This window comes from Trachypithecus francoisi, unplaced genomic scaffold (genome assembly GCF_009764315.1).
Source record: "Trachypithecus francoisi isolate TF-2019V2 unplaced genomic scaffold, Tfra_2.0 Lachesis_group6, whole genome shotgun sequence".
NCBI lineage: Eukaryota > Metazoa > Chordata > Mammalia > Primates > Cercopithecidae > Trachypithecus > Trachypithecus francoisi.
Window position 1 is genome coordinate 88,139,815 of NW_022681471.1, and position 20,484 is coordinate 88,160,298.

The 20,484-nt window shown below is 50.2% G+C and overlaps 1 protein-coding gene across 1 annotated transcript; it reads left to right on the forward strand.

Moving 5' to 3' along the window:
• Nucleotides 1-7,164: 7,164 nt before the first annotated feature.
• Nucleotides 7,165-18,307, forward strand: GPKOW (G-patch domain and KOW motifs). The gene is given in 12 exon segments (XM_033201787.1): nt 7,165-7,386; nt 8,140-8,294; nt 8,393-8,503; nt 8,506-8,516; nt 11,070-11,179; nt 13,668-13,881; nt 14,608-14,740; nt 15,444-15,545; nt 15,726-15,874; nt 15,969-16,038; nt 17,764-17,849; nt 17,947-18,307. Coding segments are annotated over 12 exon segments (1,452 nt in total). The 5' UTR covers nt 7,165-7,210; the 3' UTR covers nt 18,082-18,307.
• The last annotated feature ends 2,177 nt before the right edge of the window (nt 18,308-20,484 follow it).

Genomic DNA, 20,484 nt, shown 5'->3' on the forward strand with positions numbered 1-20,484 from the left:
CGAGGTCAGGAGATCGAGACCATCCTGGCTAACACGGTGAAACCTCGTCTCTACTAAAAAAAATACAAAAAACTAGCCGGACGTGGTGGCGGGCGCCTGTAGTCCCAGCTACTCAGGAGGCTGAGGCAGGAGAATGGCGTAAACCTGGGAGGCGGAGCTTGCAGTGAGCCGAGATCCGGCCACTGCACTCCAGCCTGGGCGACAGAGCCAGACTCCGTCTCAAAAATAAAATAAAATAAAATAAAATAAATGAAATACCTGATTATGTCCATTGCTTATTTTTCAGTCAGGGATTTCCTGCAGTTTATAGTTTTTGAATTGGAGGAGCTCCTTGCATTTTGGGGATATTGACCCTGTATTTTTATGCATGTTACTTTTTGGGGATTTTTTGAGACAGGGTCTTGCTCTGTCGCCTAGGCTGGGGTGCAGTGGCACGATCTTGACTCACTGCAGCCTTGACCTCCTGGGTTCGAGCAATCCTCCCATCTCAGCCTCCCAAGTAGCTGGGATTACAGGCGCCTGCCACCGTACCCTGCTAATTTTTTATTTTTACATTTAATTTAATTTAATTTTTGAGACAGTCTCACTCTGTCACCCAGGCTGGAGTGCAGTGGCACGATCTTAGCTCACTGCCACCTCCACCTCCCAGGTTCAAGCGATTCTTCTGCCTCAGCTTTCCAAGTAGCTGGGATTACAGGTGGGCGCCACCATGCCTGGCTAATTTTTGAATTTTTAGTAGAAACGGGGTTTCACCATATTGGCCAGGCTGGTCTTAAACTCCTGACCTCGTGATCCACCCACGTCGGCCTTCCAAAGTGCTGTGATTACAGGTACAGGTGTGAGCCACCGCGCCATGCCAATTTTTGATATTTTGTAGAGATGGGGTTTTGCCATGTTGCCCAGGCTGTTCTACTTTTTTTTTAAATACTTTTTAATAAAACACAAATTTTTGTCATGTCCCATAACCTTCTCATGACTTCCTCATTACCCCAGCAAAGTCCTAAGATTCCCTGCTATCCATGACCTAGCCTCTGCACATCACTCCAACTTCACTTCCTGCCATCCTTCACAATCCTTTTTCAGTCTTCAGTCCATTTTGGAAGTAGTGCTGGGCACAATTGATCCCCATTTTGTCTGTTTGACCACCCTTCCCTACAGCCCTCTGTGTCTGAGGTCTTAGACACATTTGTAATCCCTTATTTTCCCATCTCATATGAGTTCCTTGGAGGCAGGACCTGTTAACAGAGTGGATACTCAATTAATGATTATTGAATGAACAAAAGAATAAATGGCTGGTTTTGTAAAACTTGGATATGGTCTTCCTTAATTACATGGTAAGCAAATACTTTTCTAAATGTTACTCCTGAGTTTTTCAGTATGAAGTAAGACAGAAACAAAGATCTTTTCTCTTATTATATATTTTTTCTTCCTCCTTCATTTTTATTCTTTTGTTACAGACAGGATCTCACTATGTTGCCCAGTCTGGTCTGAAACTCCTGGGTACAAGTAACACTCCCACCTTTGCCTCCAGGGTAGCTGAGACTACAGGCATGAACCACCATTATATTTTCACCACCAAAAATTTTGCATCAAGGTCTACTGCGGTGGCTCACGCCTATAATCCCAGCACTTTGGGAGGCCAAGGCGGGTGGATCACTTGAGCTCAGGAGTTCAAGACCAGCCTGGCCAACATGGTGAAACCCCATCTCTACTAAAAATACAAAAATTAGTGGGACGAGGTGGCACATGCCTGTAGTCCCAGCTACTCGGGAGTCTGTGACAGAATAGATTGAACCCGGGAGATGGAGGTTGCGGTGAGCCAAGATCACGCCACTGCACTGTAGCCTAGGTGACAGAGCAAGATTGTCTCAAAAAAAAAATGCATCAGGATCAGGTTAGGCTGGGGTAATCTCCATGATACATATCAGGAGCAAGTCAGAGACAAAGTGTGAACCAGCTGAGAAGGTAAAACGCTCAGGTTTTCCTAGGAACTCTTGCTTAAAAACAAAAAGCAAAACTCCTTCAGGGACCTCTTGTCCCAGTATGTATAAGGCTGCATTGTGCACATTGCCTCAGGCAGCTGCTTTAGGAAGTGGGTATCACTTCCACCACGGACAGTTTGCATTGCAGGCAATGGAACCAGTGGAGAAGCCTGGTAGAGAACACCTTAACCAACTGATTCATGTTCATGTAATTACAATAGGACTTATCAACATCATGAACTCCCTGATATGATGTGATTACAAGGGCACATCATCTCCATGACATTCTTGCCCAAAACTCATGATCTCAGTCTAATAATGAGAAATCACAAGACAAATCCATATTGAGGGGTGTTCCAGAAAATAACTGAAGTATATTTTTCAGAAGTGTTTTTTGGGCCAGCGTGGTGGCTCATGCCTGTAATCCCAGCACTTTGGGAGGCCAAGGTGGGTGGATTACCTGAGGTCAGGAGTTCAAGACCAGCCTGAACAACATGGTGAAACCCTGTCTCTACTAAAAATACAAAAATTAGCTGGGCGTGATGGCACACACCTGCAATCCCAGCTACTTGGGAGGCTGAAGCAGGAGAATCACTTGAACCCAGGAGGCAGAGGTTGTGGTGAGCCATGATGGCACTGTTGCACTCCAGCCTGGGCCACAGAATGAGGCTCCATATCAAAAAAAAAACAGACAAGGGGCCAGGCATGGTGGCCCACACCTGTAATCCCAGCACTTGGGGAGGCTGAGGCGGGTGGATCACGAGAGCAGGAGTTCGAGACCAGTCTGGCCAATATGGTGAAACCCTGCCTCTACTAAAAATACAAAAATTAGCCGGGCATTTGCAGGCGCCTGTAATCGCAGCTACTGAGAAGCTGAGGCAGGAGAAATTCTTGAACTCAGGAGGCAGAAGTTGTGGTGAGCCGAGGTCGTGCCACTGCACTCCAGCCTGGGTTGACAGAGCGGGACTCCATTTCAAAAATCAAAAACAAAAAACAAAACCAGGCTGGGTGCAGTGCCTCATGCCTGTAATCCCAGCACTTCAGGAGGCCAAGGCAGGCGCATCAGGAGGTCAGGAGATGGAGACCACCCTGGCTAACATGGTGAAACCCCGTCTCTACTAAATATACAAAAAATTAGCCAGCCATGGTGGCACGCACCTGTAATCCCAGGTACTCAGGGGGCTGAGGCAGAATTGCTTGAATCCGGGGGAAGTGGAGGTTGCAGTGAGCTGAGGTCGTGCCACTGCACTCCAGTCTGGGTGACTGAGTGAGACTCCGTCTCAAAAAAAAAACAGAAGTCTGAAGTCTTTTTTTGTTTTTTTTTGACATTAAGTCTTGCTCTGTTGCCCAGGCTGGAGTACAGTGGCACAACCTCGGCTCACCGCAACCTCTGCCTCCCGGGTTCAAGTGGTTCTCCTGCCTCGGCCTCCGGAGTAGCTGGGATTACAGGTGCCCAACACCACGCCCAGCTAACTATTTTATATTTTTAGTAGAGATGGGGTTTCACCATGTTGGCCAAGCTGGTCTCAAACTCCTGACCTCAGGTGATGTGCCCACCTTGGCCTCCCAAAATACTGAGATTATAGGCGTGAGCCACTGCACCTGGCCAGAAGTCTTTTTTTTTTTTTTCAAGTCAGAGTCTCACTGTATTGCCCAGTGTGGAGTGCAGTGGCACGGTCTCGGCTCACTGCAGCCTCCAGCTCCCAGGTTCAAGCAATTCTCCTGTTTCAGCCTCCCCAGAAGTCTTTTATTTTAAGAGACTGAGTTGGCCAGGCATGACCTTGTCTCTTAAAAAAAAAAAAGAGTTAAGAAACTGAGCCTCACTGGCTTTGTTGCCCAGGCTGGAGTGCAGTGGTGCAATCATAGCTCACTGCAGCCTCCAACTCCTGGGCTCAAGTGATCCTCTTCCCTTGGCCTCCCGGAGTGCTAGGATTACAGGCATGAGCCACCGTGCCTCACCTTTAAATATATTTTAAAGAATGTTGTTGTATCTTGGAAAGCAAAGTGGTTTTATCCTTGAGATTCCAGGGCCCATCCCAGGATGCCCAGGGCTTCTAGACCTGGAAACATGGCCATGAGATTGAATAATGGGTTGCCTGTTTTTAAGACCATTCTCCAAACCACCATACTAATCTACCTTCCAAAACATGGTATGTCCCCATTTCATTTAATTTTATGTATTTTTTCTTTTCTTTTCTTTTTGTTTATTTTGTTTGTTTGTTTGTTTTTTGTTTGTTTATTTTAAGAGGGAATTTAGCTCTGTCACCCAGGCTGGAGTGCAGTGGCGTGATCTCAGCTCACCACAACCCCTGCCTCCTGGATTCAAGTGATGCTCCTGCCTCAGCCTCCCGAGTAACTGGGAGCCTCCCTCTCTCCCTCTGTCTTTCTCTCTTTCTCTCTTTCTTCGAGATAAAGTATCACCCTGTTGCCCAGGCTTTAGTGCTGTGGCCTGATAACCGCTCAGTGCATCCTCAACCTCCTGGCTCAAGCGATCCTTCCCACTCAGCTCTCCAAGTAGCTGGTCCACAGATGCGTGCCATCACACCCCGCTAATTTTTACATTTTTTTTTTTTTTTTTTTTTTTTTGAGGCGGAGTCTCGCTCTGTTGCCCGGACTGGAGTGCAGTGGCCGGATCTCAGCTCACTGCAAGCTCCGCCCCCGGGTTTACGCCATTCTCCTGCCTCAGCCTCCCGAGTAGCTGGGACTACAGGCGCCCGCCATCTCGCCCGGCTAGTGTTTTTTGTGTTTTTAGTAGAGACGGGGTTTCACCGTGTTAGCCAGGATGGTCTCGATCTCCTGACCTCGTGATCCGCCCGTCTCGGCCTCCCAAAGTGCTGGGATTACAGGCTTGAGCCACCGTGCCCGGCCTTACATTTTTTTGTAGAGTCAGGATGTCACTATGTTGCCCAGGGTGGTCTCAAAGTCCTGAGCTCAAACAATCCTTCTGCCTAGGCCTCCCAAAGTGCTGGGATTACAGGCGTGAGCCACTAAGCTCAGCACATGTTGCTATATATATATATATATATATTTTTTTTTTTTTTTTTTTTTTTTTTTTTGAGACGGAGTCTCGCTCTGTCGCCCAGGCTGGAGTGCAGTGGCCGGCTCTCAGCTCACTGCAAGCTCCGCCTCCCGGGTTCACGCCATTCTCCTGTCTCAGCCTCCCGAGTAGCTGGGACTACAGGCGCCCGCCTCGTCGCCCGCTAGTTTTTTGTATTTTTAGTAGAGACGGGGTTTCACCATGTTAGCCAGGATGGTCTCGATCTCCTGACCTCGTGATCCACCCGTCTCGGCCTCCCAAAGTGCTGGGATTACAGGCTTGAGCCACCGCGCCCGGCCTGCTATATTTTTTAAATATGTATTTAAATGTCTATATTCCCTACTAAACTACAAGTTTATTTTTTTTCTTTTTCTTTTTCTTTTTCTTTTTTTTTTTTTTTTTTTTTTTTTTTTTTTTTTGAGACTGAGTCTTGCTCTGTAACCCAGGCTGGAGTGTTGAGATCTCAGCTCTGCCTCCCAGGTTCAAGCGATTCTCCTGCCTCAACCTCCTGAGTAGCTGGGATTACAGGCACGTGCCACCACGCCCTGCTAATTTTTGTATTTTCAGTAGACATGGGGTTACACCATGTTGGCCAGGCTGGTCTCGGACTACTGACCTCACAAGTGATCCGCCTGCCTCAGCCTCCAAACGTGCTGGGATTACAGGTATGAGCCTGGTCAGTAGGCACTATTTTCTTTCTTTCTTTCTTTCTTTTCTAAGACAGAGTCTCGTTCTGTCCTCCAGGTTGGAGTGCAGTGGTGGGATCTCGGCTTACTGCAAACTCTGCCTCCCGGGTTCAAGCAATCCTCCTGTCTCAGCCTCCTGAGTAGCTGGGACTACAGGTGCCACTACCAGCCCGGCTAATTTTTGTATTTTTAGTAGAGACAGGGTTTCACCATATGAGTCAGGCTGGTCTCAAAGTCCTGACCTCAGGTGATCCACCAGCCTAGGCCTCCCAAAATGCTGGGATTACAGGCATAAGCTACCACACCCGGCCAGTAGGCACTTTTTTTATGTCTATTATTTATTATTGTAGACAACTGACACTCCTTCCCCCGCCCCTGCCTTTTTCTTTTTCAGAGACGGGGTCTCGCTCTGTCACCCAGGCTGGAATGCAGTGGCGCGATAAGAGCTAAATGCAGCCTGGAACTCCCGGGCCTCAGGCCATCCTCCTGCCTCAGCCTGCGGGGTAAATGAAACTACAGGTGCACGCCACCACACCCGGCTGATTATTTCTAAATGATTTACTTCATCAACACTTCCCACATGAGTAGGGCACACAGTAGGCGCTCCATAAATACTTGTCTAACACCTACACGAAGGAATCAATGCCTGGCAAGAATGAATCCACCTTCCACTTTGCCTACCTCGCTAAAAACTACATTTCCGGCCGGGCGTGGTGGCTTACGCCTGTAATCCCAGCACTGTGGGAGGCCGAGGCAGGCGGATCACGAGGTCAGGAGATAGAGACTATCCTGGCTAACATGGTGAAACCCCGTCTCTACTAAAAATACAAAAATTAGCCGGGCGTGGTGGCGCATGCCTGTAGCCTCAGCTACTCGGGAGGCTGCAGCAGGAAAATCGCTTGAACCCAGGAGGCAGCGGTTGCAGTGAGCCGAGATCACGCCTGCACTCCAGCCTGGGCAACAGAGCAAAACTCCATCTTAAAAAAAAAAAAAAAAAGGCCGGGCGCGGTGGCTCAAGCCTGTAATCCCAGCACTTTGGGAGGCCGAGACGGGCGGATCACGAGGTCAGGAGATCGAGACCATCCTGGCGAACACGGTGAAACCCCGTCTCTACTAAAAATACAAAAACTAGCGGGCGAGGTGGCAGGCGCCTGTAGTCCCAGCTACTCGGGAGGCTGAGGCAGGAGAATGGCGTAAAACCTGGGAGACGGAGCTTGCAGTGAGCTGAGATCCGGCCACTGCACTCCAGTCCGGGCGACAGAGCGAGACTCTGCCTCAAAAAAAAAACAAAAAAAAACTACATTTCCCTGTGCACTTGGCGCGACGCACTCCCACGACGTTTGAAAGAGCGACAATTACTTCCCCCGGCCCCTTACCGCCCCCTCCCGCCGGTGCCACAGTGGTTGATGGAAGGTAGTTTTTACGCACTTTGGCCGGCCCCTAGCGATCTGAACCCAAACTAAATTTCCCAGCAAGCAGCGCGCGGGCCTGGGAAAAGGGGCAAGATGGCTGACTCCGAAGAGGGTGTTTTGCCGCTGACGGCTGCTTCCACTGCCCCAGTTTCATTCAGCTTCACTCGCATGTCCGCACGGAGGCGGCTGGCCGACTCGAGAGACGGCGCGAGGCCATCTCCGGAGGAGAAGGATTTCTTGAAAACCGTGGAAGGGAGGGAGCTGCAGAGGTGACGCGCTGGGTCTTTCACACCTTGGAAATCGCTGCGGTGGGCGTAAGCGGGAGGGAGGAATCTCACTCAGTCGTTTGTCTTGGTGACAGTGACCTGTTAAGCCTGAAACACAGCCTGAGTAAATTCGTGGAGGCCAGAAGGCGGGAGTTTATAGGAGGGGTGGGGAAATTGGGCCTGATAGCCGTGGGAATTGCGAAGAGAGGATGTATTACTGAGAAGTGTCTAGGACTTGAAGACACTGAGGTGTGTGCGTTCTGGGAGAAGGAAAGAATGAGAAAATGACAGGACTTGCTAGTGTCTCAGCTGAAGTGGTGGGTCTCCGATATGGGGAACGGGAAGGAGCGGCAGATTCAGGTTGATGGAGGCCACCATCAGCTTAATGAGGAGAGGAGAGTCTGAGGGAGGGATTTCCAGAAGAGAATCAGGCATCTAGGAAGCTGTTTGGGAACCTGGAGCTGGGGAGGTCTTGGCTGAAGATAGTGATTTGTGGCCATTGTGGAAGCCGGTCTTGAGTTAAACAGAGTCCAGGACTTGTTTCTCGAAGGCACTGACATTTACGAGTTGGGGGCACTGGGGGAGATAATCCAAAGAATGCACTATCAGAGAGGTACAGGAGATCCAGACATGGAGTAGAGAAGGCATGGTCTGTGGGGCTGGGGTGAGTTTGGCTCTCGTGTTTTCTCTGAATAAAGGAGTGTGACCCACTGACACTGCCATTCTCCCAACCCCACCCCTCTGTGTCCACATCAGTGTGAAGCCCCAGGAAGCTCCCAAGGAACTCGTCATCCCTTTGATCCAGAATGGCCATCGCAGGCAGCCACCAGCCCGGCCCCCTGGGCCATCCACAGATACTGAGGCCTTGGCAGATGGGGTGCTGTCCCAGGCTGTGAAGGAGCTCATTGAGGGTGAGTGATGCCCCTTTACCCTTCCCCAGTGAAGGAAGAAGATGAAGAAGGTGGAAGGATAGAGTGGGACTTCATTGCTCCCTCCTATTCTTCCTTAGAATCCAAGAAGTCTCTGGAAGAGAGAGAGAATGCGGGTGTCGACCCCACGCTCGCTATCCCCATGATCCAGAAAGGATGCACCCCCAGCGGGGAAGGGGCAGACAGCGAACCCGGGCAGAGACAGTGAGCTGGCCCCTTGTCCCCCTCCTGCCCCAGCCTTTCTTTGCCCTGTCTGCCAGGCTGTGTCCCTGCACATAGCAGGGAAAGTCTGTGTGTGCTAGAGGCCTGCCACCTGTCCTTTCTCCTATCATCCTTTTTGGAAGCATTACCAAATGAATCTGGATATCTGGATGCTAAAAACATACTTGAATCCTAGGATTATCTGAACGAGGTGTGCAGCAAAGGGAACAGGAAATGTAAAGGCCCTGAAGGTAGACACTGCCTAGAGTGTTTGCGGAACACCAAGGAGACCAGTGTGACTGAAGTGGAATGCGTGAGGGGAAGGGATAGTAGACGAAGTCAGAAAGGAGATGGGGGTGCTAGACAAGGCAGGGCCTTGTAGGCCATTGTGAGGACTTTGGCTTTTACTCTGAGTGAGATGAGAGCCTGGGCAAGCCCTGGGCATAGATGAAATATGATTTATGATTTGACAGCATCCCTCTGGCTGCTGTGAACAGACTCATTAGTGAAGGTGGAAGCAAGGGATGAGTAGTCCAGGCTAGAGATGCTGGGGACTTAGACCAGAGTGGTCTGGAAGATAAGTAGGGTTTAGTGAGAGGGAAGAACAGAGTGAGTGCTCTTGTTGGTAGTAACAGCCCAAGCAATGGCATAGTGGCAGAAAATCAATGTGGTGTGTGTCCATCAGTGAGGCAACATGTGGTGTGTCTGGAGTGAATGGGAAGGAGTGATGATGGGAGGTGACAAGAGGAGATGTGAGAGGCGTGTCTACAGGAGTAACCAAGTCTGTCTTTCATACCCACAGACCTGACTTTTCACCTCTTCTTTCATAAATTTCTTGCATTGCTTCTTTGGAGTCTAGTTCTCCTACAGCCCCAGAACACTCTCTTTCAACTGAACTGTTCTCTTCAGCCTTCAGATGCGCTCTGATTTCCTTCAACTTTTTGTTTGTTTGTTTGTTTTTTGTTTTTTGAGACAGAGTCTTGCCCTGTGGCCCAGGCTAGAGTGAAGTGATATGATCTCAGCTCACTGCAGCCTCCCGCTCCCGGGATCAAGCGATTCTCCTGCCTCAGCTTCCCAAGTAGCTGGGATTACAGACACGTGTCACTACCGCCTGGCTAGTTTTTGTATTTTTAGTAGAAACGAGGTTTCGCCACGTTGGTCAGGCTGGTCTTGAACTCCTGACTTCAGGTGATCTACCCACCTTGGCCTCCCAAAGTGCTGGGATTACAGGCAGGATCCACTGTGCCCAGCTCCTTCATCTTTAAAGAAAAAAAAGACCCTCACTTCCCTCTTCATCCTTTCATCCTGTTCCAGCTTTAACCTCATTCCTCTAACTTTTCCCTCTATAAACCTCCTCCTGCAGTTTATACATATCAGGTGACCAAAAATTCCATCCATCCTTCCTCTCACTCAGCATAAAAACCTTGGAGTCGCCGAGCCTGTAATCCCAACACTTTGGGAGGCAGAGGTGGGCAGATCACCTGAGATCAGGAGTTCGAGACCAGCCTGACCAACATGGCGAAACCCCATCGCTAGTAAAAATACAAAAATTAGCCGGGCATGGTGGAACATGCCTGTAATCACAGCTACTCAGGAGGCTGAGGCAGGAGAATCGCTTGAAACCAGGAGACTGATGTAGCAGTGAGCTGAGATTGTGCAACTGCACTCCAGCCTGGGCAACAGAGCAAGACTTCATCTCAAGAAAAAAAAAAAGAAAACCTTGGAGTCATCCTCAATTCCCCTCTTTATTTCATGCCCCATACAGTTTGCCAGCGCAATCCTTCATCTTTTTTCAAAATGACACCCAGAACTGACCACTTCTCACCACCACCAATACCACTGCAAAGGGCTGAGCTACCAGCATCTCTCATCTGGACTATTAGAGTAATTTCCTCACTGGTCCCTCTTACGGCTCCCACCTGGCTCAGGGTCCTCTGACTCCTGCCCAGCTCCCCTGATTTGATCTCTTCCCCACCCTTCTCTGCTCTCTACTCTCACTATCTCCATTTCAGTCATGGTGACTTTTATCCCTCACACATACCAAGCCTTGTCCAGCTTCAGGGCCTTTGCTGTTACTGTGCTTTCAGCTCGGGACACTTTCTTCTCATATCCTCATGGCTCCCTCTGCTATCATTTCCTGATCTCTGCTTAAATGTCAACCAGAGGCACTCCCTCTCCATCCCTCTGCTTCTTCTTACCCTGCTTTCTTGTTCTTTACGTCACCACCTGACATATCATGTTTTCTGGGTTTTATTTATAGTATGTCTCCACAACTAGATCAGAAGCTCTGCAAGGGTAGGGGTTTTTGTCTGTTTGGTTCACAGCTTCATCTCCAGTACCTAGAACAGTACTTGCCATAAACTAGGTGCTTTCTATTTGTTGAAGGACTGAACACGGAGGAGTACAGTGAGGGATGGAAAGAGGAAATCAAAACACCCTTGAGCTGATTGGAAAAGATGCGTAGCAGGTCTCCCAGTGGGTGGCAGCAAGTGCACTTCAAACAGAGGACCCAGTGTAAGCAAAGCCTGACCCTCCTTTCTCTGCCTGAACCTGTAGGTGCCAGAGGAGGCTAATTATGAGGCGGTCCCTGTGGAGGCCTATGGGCTGGCCATGCTGCGGGGCATGGGCTGGAAACCTGGCGAGGGCATCGGCCGCACCTTCAATCAGTGAGTTCTGGGATAGGGGCGAGGGGACAGACAGATCAGGCTGCAGTCAAGATCCCCAGGGTCACTGCCAAACCAGAACCACTCCAGGCAGGGAGGGAGGATACATTATCGCCCTAACTAATTCAGTAGCCCCTTCCACTACTGTTTTAAACTCCCATTTGCCCTTTGAAACTCTAATAGAATCCCATTATATAAAGTCTGCCTCTAGGGACACCAATTTCTTCATCTGAAAAATGGAGGTAATAGTACTGACTTCACAGGTCTGTTGTGAGAGTTAAATGAAATTATACACATAGGCCAGGTAGTGGCTCATGCCTGTAATCCCAGCACTTCGGGAGACTGAGGCAGGAGGATCACTTAACCCCAGGAGTTTGAGACTGGCCTGGGCAACATAGGGAGGCCCCATCTCTACAAAAGATTAATTAATTTTAAGAATAGAAATTAGGCCGGGCGCGGTGGCTCAAGCCTGTAATCCCAGCACTTTGGGAGGCTGAGACGGGCAGATCACGAGGTCAGGAGATCGAGACCATCCTGGCTAACACGGTGAAACCCCGTCTCTACTAAAAAATACAAAAAACTAGCCGGGCAAGGTGGCGGCGCCTGTAGTCCCAGCTACTCGGGAGGCTGAGGCAGGAGAATGGCGTAAACCCGGGAGGCGGAGCTTGCAGTGAGCTGAGATCCAGCCACTGCACTCCAGCCCGGGCGACAGAGCGAGACTCCGTCTCAAAAAAAAAAACCAAAAGAAAAGAAATTAGAGCCAGATGTGGTGGCTCATGCCTGTAATCCCAGCACTTTGGGAGGCTGAGGCGGGTGGATCACAAGGTCTGGAGATCAAGACCATCCTGGCTAAACACGGTGAAAGCCCGTCTCTACTAAAAAAAAAAATACAAAAAATTAGCCGGGCGTGGTGGCGGGCACCTGTAGTCCCAGCTACTCAGGAGGCTGAGGCAGGAGAATGGCGTGAACCCGGCAGGCGGAGCTTGCAGTGAACCGAAATCGCGCCACTGCATTCCAGCCTGGGCGACAGAGTGAGACTCCATCTCAAAAAAAAAAACAAAAAAGATAAAGAAATTATATACGTAAAGCACATACAGTAGGCCTGACCCCAAGAAAGCGTAGACTAAACATTTGCTATTGTCATGCAGACTTACAACCCTTTCTTCGCAATTGCAAACTCAAGAATTCTGAAAACCAAACATTTTTTTCATAACCATTGGCAGCCAACTATGACCTGAATTGGCGTTTATTTATTTATTTATTTTTTTTTTAGATGGAGTCTCTGTTTGTCACCCAGGCTGGGATGCAGTGGCGCAGTCTCAGCTCGCTGCAACAACCTCTACCTCCCGAGTTCAAGTGATTCTTCTGCCTCAGCCTCCTGAGTAGCTGAGATTACAGGACTGCACCAGCACGCCTGGTTAATTTTTGTATGTTTAGTAGAGAAGAGGTTTCCCCATGTTGGCCAGGCTGGTCTTGAACTCCTGACCTTAGGTGATCTGCCAACCTCGGTCTCCCAAAGTGCTGGGATTACAGGCATGAGCCACCGTGCCCAACCATGTTGAGTATTTATAGTCCGTTTCTCCTGCTTGGTGTGAATATTCATATGATTTCCCCTGTAGAAATAGTATATATTTGGTTACAGTGATCTGCCTCTGATCTCACTGTAGATATCATGTAATAGATGGTATATGCCGCATGTTATTAGGTTGAACCAAATGAAATTGCTGTTTCTGTAGGTCAAAAACAGTCCTAATATGAGATCGGAAAGGGCAACCTTGAAAATATCGATGGGGGCCAGACACGGTGACTCACACCTGTAATCCTAGCACTATGGGAGGCCACAGAGGGCGGATCAGCTGAGGTCAGGAGTTCGAGACCAGCCTGACCGACATAGTGAAACCCTGTCTCTACTAAAAATACAAAAATTAGCCGGGCGCGGTGGCTCAAGCCTGTAATCCCAGCACTTTGGGAGGCCGAGGCGGGTGGATCACGAGGTCAGGAGATCGAGACCCTCCTGGCTAACACGGTGAAACCCCGTCTCTACTAAAAATACAAAAAACTAGCCGGCGAGGTGGCGGGCGCCTGTAGTCCCAGCTACTCGGAGGCTGAGGCGGGAGAATGGCGGGAACCCGGGAGGCGGAGCTTGCAGTGAGCCGAGATCGCGCCACTGCACTCCAGCCTGGGCTACACAGCGAAACTCCGTCTCAAAAAAATTAGCTGGGCATGGTGGCCTGCTCCTGTAACCCCAGCAACTCGGGAGGCTGAGGCAGGAGAGTCGCTTGAACCCAGGAGGCGGAGGTTGCATTGAGCCGAGATCGAGCCATTGTACTCCACCCTGGATGGCAAGAGCAAAACTCCGTCTCCAAAAAAAAAGAAAAGAAAAGAAAAGAAAATGTCAATGGTGGGGGCGGGGGTTTGGGCAGGGAGAGGAGGTAAATAAGGTGTTGAAGACTATTGCATCCTCTCCAACAAACCCATATTCTCCCTGCAGAGTAGTGAAGCCCCGTGTCAACTCACTGAGGCCCAAGGGGTTAGGGCTGGGTGCCAACCTGACTGAGGCCCAGGCCTTGACCCCCACCGGCCCCTCCCACATGCCAAGGCCAGATGAGGAGCAAGAGAAGGATAAGGAAGATCAGCCTCAAGGGCTGGTGCCAGGAGGAGCTGTGGTGGTTCTTTCTGGCCCTCACCGAGGCCTCTATGGGAAGGTAAGGAACCAAGATATCCTGGGAGCCCAAAACAGGCAGCAGGGAAGGTTGATCCGAGGGTCAGATGGAGGAATAATTGGGTTTGAGGTAGAAAGGCTGGGAGTCCTAGTCTTTTAGGTCTGCTTGGCCCACTGCCTCACTCAGTAACCCGGGACCACTTGCTGGCCTTTGTGAGCCTCAGTTCCCAGCTAAAAGGAAGAGAGTGCCATATGCCACAAGTCTCTGAGGATTAAATGCTTAAAGGATCCAAGGGCCGGGCGCGGTGGCTCAAGCCTGTAATCCCAGCACTTTGGGAGGCCGAGACGGGCGGATCACGAGTTCAGGAGATCGAGACCATCCTGGCTAACACGGTGAAACCCCGTCTCTACTAAAATATACAAAAATTAGCCGGGCGAGATGGCGGGCGCCTGTAGTCCCAGCTACTCGGGAGGCTGAGGTGAGAGAATGGCGTAAACCCGGGAGGCGGAGCTTGCAGTGAGCTGAGATCCGGCCACTGCACTCCAGCCTGGGCGACAGAGCGAGACTCCGTCTCAAAAAAAAAAAAAAAAAAGGATCCAAGGAAGCCCCACAGTCAGCTGAGGGAGATACAGGAACCAGACCTGGTCCCACTTAGGGGTCAGAGTCTGGTTGGGGAGACAGAGGAAGCAGGCCTCTTAGAGGTAAGGGTCCTAGGAATGTGGGTGGAGTCCACAACCCCTTCCTGACTTCTTCCCCTCAACACTTTAGGTGGAAGGCCTCGATCCTGACAATGTTCGGGCCATGGTTCGTCTGGCTGTGGGGAGCCGGGTGGTGACTGTTAGTGAGTACCGCCTGCGGCCTGTCTCCCAGCAGGAGTTTAACAAGAACACCTTGGACCTCAGTGAGTGAGCCTCTTGTAGAGCTAGGGGAGTTGACGACACATTCCTAGGGGTGGCAGGGCCTGGCTCATGGGGTGGTTTTAGATCTGCAGCAGGGAGGGGCAGCAGTGTGCCTGGCAGGTATGACTTCCAATCAGAGGTCAGGAGGTGAGAATGGACATAAGTGACTTATTCCATTTGATTGGAGAAAGGTCGATGTCGTACCCCTGGGTCTGTAGCCTGTCTCTGAGTGGGGAGAAACAGGTGCAGAAAGCAATTCCTACCCTCGAGATCTTTGTCCATTTGGGGTGATGAACCTCTCTTTTACTAGGGAGTGAGAACTGCTAGGATTAGGGTGTGACAAGAAGGAAGGAATTCTAGGCAGACAGAACAGCACAGGCGAAGGCATTTCAGTAGGATGGGGCAGTTTGGCAAATGGGTACAGACAGAGCTTTCCGGGAATCTCTAGTCAACACTAGGTGAGCATTGTTGGTGTGGGCTAGGTCAGCTATGGGAGGGTTCCTGAAGGAAGCTGAAATGGTTGAGAGGTTGGGGAGAGGCATTCTACTAGCAAATGCATGAGGGGTGAGAGGGGTACTTTGGCAGGTGGGAGGTGGCTCTAGGCTGAGACATGGCCTTGGAAGGAAGGGCAGTGAGACACTGAGGCTCTGTCCTGGTTCTCGTAACCTCTTGAACAGGCCAGGTGAGCAAAACTTCCTTCCCCAGGGCAACAGAACGGAACTGCCTCATCACGGAAGACCCTCCGGAATCAAGAACTCCACGTCCAGCAGGACAACTCAGAGAGGAAGCGGAAACACCTTCCAGACGGTGGGACTCTGAGCATATGGGAGGGGTCAAGAGGGCAGGGCTGTGGGTAGGCTCGAGCAGCCAGGGAAGGCTTCCAAGGCAAGGCAGGCTCATAGAAGGAACTGGGAACTGCATTGTGGGTGGGTTTCATAGCATAGGCAAAGGGAGGGCAACTGTAAAGTGCATCTGATGAGAGCTAAGCCTGATGCTCGGACCTTCTCCACAGACTGGATGGGCCTGCAGCCAAGAGTGAGAAAGCAGCCCCCAGGAGTCAGCACTGGTTGCACAGGGACCTGCGCGTGCGGTTTGTGGACAAGATGTACAAAGGAGGCCAATATTACAACACCAAGGTGGGAACCCTGCAGCTTGAGTCCCCTTCTCCCCCCAGGGACTGGGCCCCCCTATCTCTCTAAAATCTCACATCCCCCTGACCTGTATCCCCAGATGATAATTGAAGATGTCCTAAGCCCAGATACCTGTGTATGTCGGACAGATGAAGGCCGAGTCCTGGAAGGTGAGTTTGAGTGATGGCAGCTGGAGGTTGATCAAGAAGAGTGTCTTAGGCCTGGAGCCTGGCCCAGGCAAAGCTGGGAGGTTGGGCAGAGTTCAGGTATTTTGCAAGGCCTAGCATCCTCTTATAGAACATTAAACACTTCCATGATGGTGGTTATCTTGAGCCTCACTCCACTCTCCCAGTCTGTCAAGTTTTCTTTTTCTTTCTTTCTTTTTTTTGGCGGGACAAAGTCTTGCTCTATCACCAAGGCTGGAGTTCAGTGGCGTGATCTCGGCTCACTGCAACCTCCACCTCCCGGGTTCAAGCAATTCTTCTGCCTCAGCCTCCTGAGTAGCTGGGATTACAGGCAAGCGTCACCACACCTGGCCAATTTTTGTGCTTTTAGTAGAGATGGAGTTTCACCATGTTGGCCATGCCGGTCTTGAACTCCTGACCTCAAGCAATCCTCCCGCCTCGGCCTCCCAAAGTGCTGGGATTACAAGCGTGAGCCACTGCACCCAGCCTCCGGTCTGTCAAATTAGCATGGAAATTACTATTTCTTCCTCTTGTGATTGGTGCCTTAGTGAAGGGATGTGTAGTGAGCTCTCAGTGCAGGGCAGGGGTTAAAACATGCTCACAATAAAAAGTGCCTGTTGTTATCACCACCACCATATAAGACATGCTCCTTTTATTACAGTGATTTTTGTAAACTACTCCTTAGGCTTCTTCATCTGTGAAATGGATGTGGTGGGACTCCATCTGTCAACAGGGTGTAGAGTGGCTCCAGGAATACAGGAAAGGCCCTTCTTTTTTTTTTTTTTTTTTTTTTTTTGTTTGTTTGTTTTTTTGAGACACAGTTTTGCTCTGTCACCCAGGCTAGAGTGCAGTGGCGCGATCTCAGCTCACTGCAACCTCTACCTCCTGGATTCAAACAATTCTTCTGCCTCAGCCTCCTGAGTAGCTGGGACTACAGGTGCCCACCACCACACCCAGCTAATTTTTGTATTTTTAATAGGTTTTCACCGTATTGACCAGGCTGGTCTCGAACTCCTGACCTTGTGATCCGCCTGCCTCAGCCTCCCAAAGTGCTGGGATTACAGGCATGAGCTGGAGTGCTGTGACACCATCATGGATCACTGCCACCTCAAATTCCTGGTTTCAAGCCATCCTCTCACCTCATCCTCCTGAGTAGCTGGGACTGCAGACACTCACCACCACGCCTGGCTAATTTTGAAATTTTTGTAGGCTGGGTGCAGTGGCTCATGCCCGTAATCCCAGCCCTTTGGGAGGCCGAGGAGGGTGGATCACCTAAGGTCAGGAGTTCGAGACCAGCCTGACCAACATGTCGAAACCCCGTATGTACTAAAAACACAAAATTAGCCAAGCACAGTAGTGGGCGCCTGTAATCCCAGCTACTCAGGAGGCTGAGGCAGGAGAATCGTTTAAACCCAGGAGGTGGAGGTTGCCGTGAGCCGAGATCATACCATTGCACTCCAGCCTGGGCAACAAGAGCCAAACTCGATGTCAAAAAACAAAAAATAAATAAAAATTGTAGAGACGAGGTCTGACCATCTTGCCCAGGTTGGTCTCGAACTCCTGGCTCAAGCGATCCTCCCACCTCAGCCTCCCAAAGTGCTGGGACTACAAGTGTGAGCCACCACGCCTGGCCAGGAAAGGCCCTTCTGACAGGACGCTGGCTGGGCTGGTCCTTGCTGTGGGCCTCACTCCCCTCTCCCTTATCTGTAGGCCTAAGGGAAGACATGCTGGAGACCCTGGTTCCCAAGGCAGAGGGTGACCGTGTGATGGTCGTGCTGGGCCCACAGGCTGGAAGGGTGAGTCTCAGACCTGGCAGTAGAGGTTTGTGGGTCGTTCAGGGCCTGTCCCAGGGTCTAGGCTGGCCTTCTTGATTCCACTTCACCTCTGTTCCAGGTGGGACATTTGCTGAGCCGGGACAGAGCACGGAGCCGGGCTTTGGTGCAGCTGCCAAGAGAAAATCAGGTGGTGGAGCTTCACTACGATGCCATCTGCCAGTACATGGGCCCTAGTGACACAGATGATGACTGACCCATGGGACTCCTCCCATCCCCCAGGCTGGTACCAGTTCTGTACCATATGAGAAAGTTGCCTTCAAGAAGGTGGGAAGATCATTGTTCCATCCTCTACTTCTGGTGCAGTCCTGGGACAAGGACAAGGGAAAGGGATGGGTAAACCAGTAGGGAAGCTAGAAACAAACCCAAGGTTTACCAAAATTTAGGGTATAATAAAAACCATTTCAAGTACTTAATAGAAAGATGAAATCATAAGTGGTATGATGAGCTGCGAGTTAAGGTGGGAACTGAGTTGACTGAGGTGGGAACCATTTCATTTTTCAGCCTTGCTTTTCTGCTCAGGGTACAGGACAAGTTAAAGGACTCATTTGATTGTGAGCTCACTCTTGGAATATAGAAACTATGAGCTTCGGCACAATGGTGCGTGCCTGTGATCCTAACACTTTAGGTGGCTGAGGTGGGTGGATCGCTTGAGCCCAGGAGTTCAAGACCAGATGAAACACTGTCTCTACTAAAAGTACAAAAATGCAAAAAATTATCAAGGTGTGATGGTGCACACCTATAATCCTAGCTACTCAGGAGGCTAAGGCAAGAGAATCGCTTGAACCCAGGAGGCAAAGGTTGCAGTGAGCCCAGATCGCACCACTGCACTCCATTCCGGGGGATAGTTAGACTCTGTCTAAAAAAAAAAATGTTTAGCTGCTGTGGAATCTGAAATATTATATCTCTGAATAACTTCCTGAGCAAGAACTCTAGCAACTAGCAGCAGAGTATGCTTTCACTCTCAGTTTAGTGCAGGACCCCCAGAGAGTATGCTGAGCCTGGGGTGTTCCTCTGTTGCCCAGACTGGAGTGCAGTGGTGCAATCATAGCTCACAGCATTGACCTCCTGAGCTCAAGCGATCTTCCCGTCTCAGCCTCGCAAAGTGCTGGGATTATAGGCACTGGAGGCACTGAGCCACTGCACCTGGTCTCTGGCTTGTATTTTTTTAATCATAGGGAGGATGTTCCCAACTTCTCATGTCCAGTAGTCCGTTTCCTATGCTTTATGCACTTCATTCTGTCAAGGAGGCCTCCTGCGTTCTCCAGTCATAATAAACCAGCCTTGGTAGCACCTTTGAGAAGGGCTAAAGCTCCCCAGGGAATGGCACTGGGGCTCTGTCTCTGCCCTGTAACACCACATAACCCGGCCATTTCAGACACCTTCCATCTTCTCCCTGTGCCACAATGCTAAAGTAGATATCTCATCAGCTTCAGATTTCCTGGAATTCATCTTTTTCCTAAGCCTACGCTTGAAAATGGGGCCCAAAGTTCTTGAATATGGCCCTTTGTCCAGAACACCCAGCTCCAGCCAGAGCTCCTGGTCTCCCCTGACAAGCCACTGGGGCTTTTTCTGCTTTGCCTTGAAAGGAGCCCTGCTGATCCCCATTTTGAGGACAGGGTTCCTTACATTCAGGGAAATGTGGACAATATAAGGAGGCTTTCCCAATCTGCCCCTTGTTCAATGTGCACAAACAAAGCCTTGTATCTGAAGACGCTTTGAATATGTGCAGTGTTCTCTCAGCTTGCTGCCTGGCACCTGCCTGCTGCCAAAGTTGCTCTTGCAGCAGTGGTTACTGCAGCAACGGCTTCTGTGAGCCCAAGAATTCTCTACAGGCCCCTCAGAAGCTGGGGACTGTGACCTGTACAATTTGTCCAGACTGGCTTTTTTCACATCACAGGGATTGAGCAAGATGTAGATTAAAAGGCATCTGCCTCTTCTGCCAAGCCTCCAGAAGTTTCCACAGCAGGGGGCTGCTTCTGTTAAAAAGCGTCCATACACCAAGCCTTGAATTTGTAGCAGCAGACTCAGGAAGCAGTTTCTTTGCCTTTCAGAGAGAAGTCAATTATTGAGGTGATGGGGGTTGCTGCCGGGGCTGTGTTTGGTGGCAGACATGGACAGGTCAGCTCTTTTTTTTTTTTTTTTAATTTTTTAAAATAATTTTTTATTTTAAATATAATAGAGACAAGATCTCACTATATTGCTCAGGCTGGTCTTGAACTCCTGGACTCAAGTGATCTTCCCATCTTGGCCTTCCAAAGTGCTGGGATTGTAGGCATGAGCCACCGCACCCGGCCTCAGCTCTTTTTTTTTGAGACGGAGTCTTGCTCTATCACCCAGGCTGGAATGCAGTGGCATGATCTCGGCTCACTGCAACCTCCACCTCCCGGGTTCAAGTTATTCTCCTGCCTCAGCATCCTCAGTAGCTGGGATTACAGGCGCGTGCCACCATGCCTGGCTAATTTTTGTGTTTTTAGTAGAGATGGGGTTTCACCATGTTGGTCAGGCTGATCTCAAACTCCTGACCTCATGATCTGCCCACCTCGGCCTCCCAAAGAGCTGAGCCACCATGCCCGGCCTCAGCTTTCTTTTCTAACAT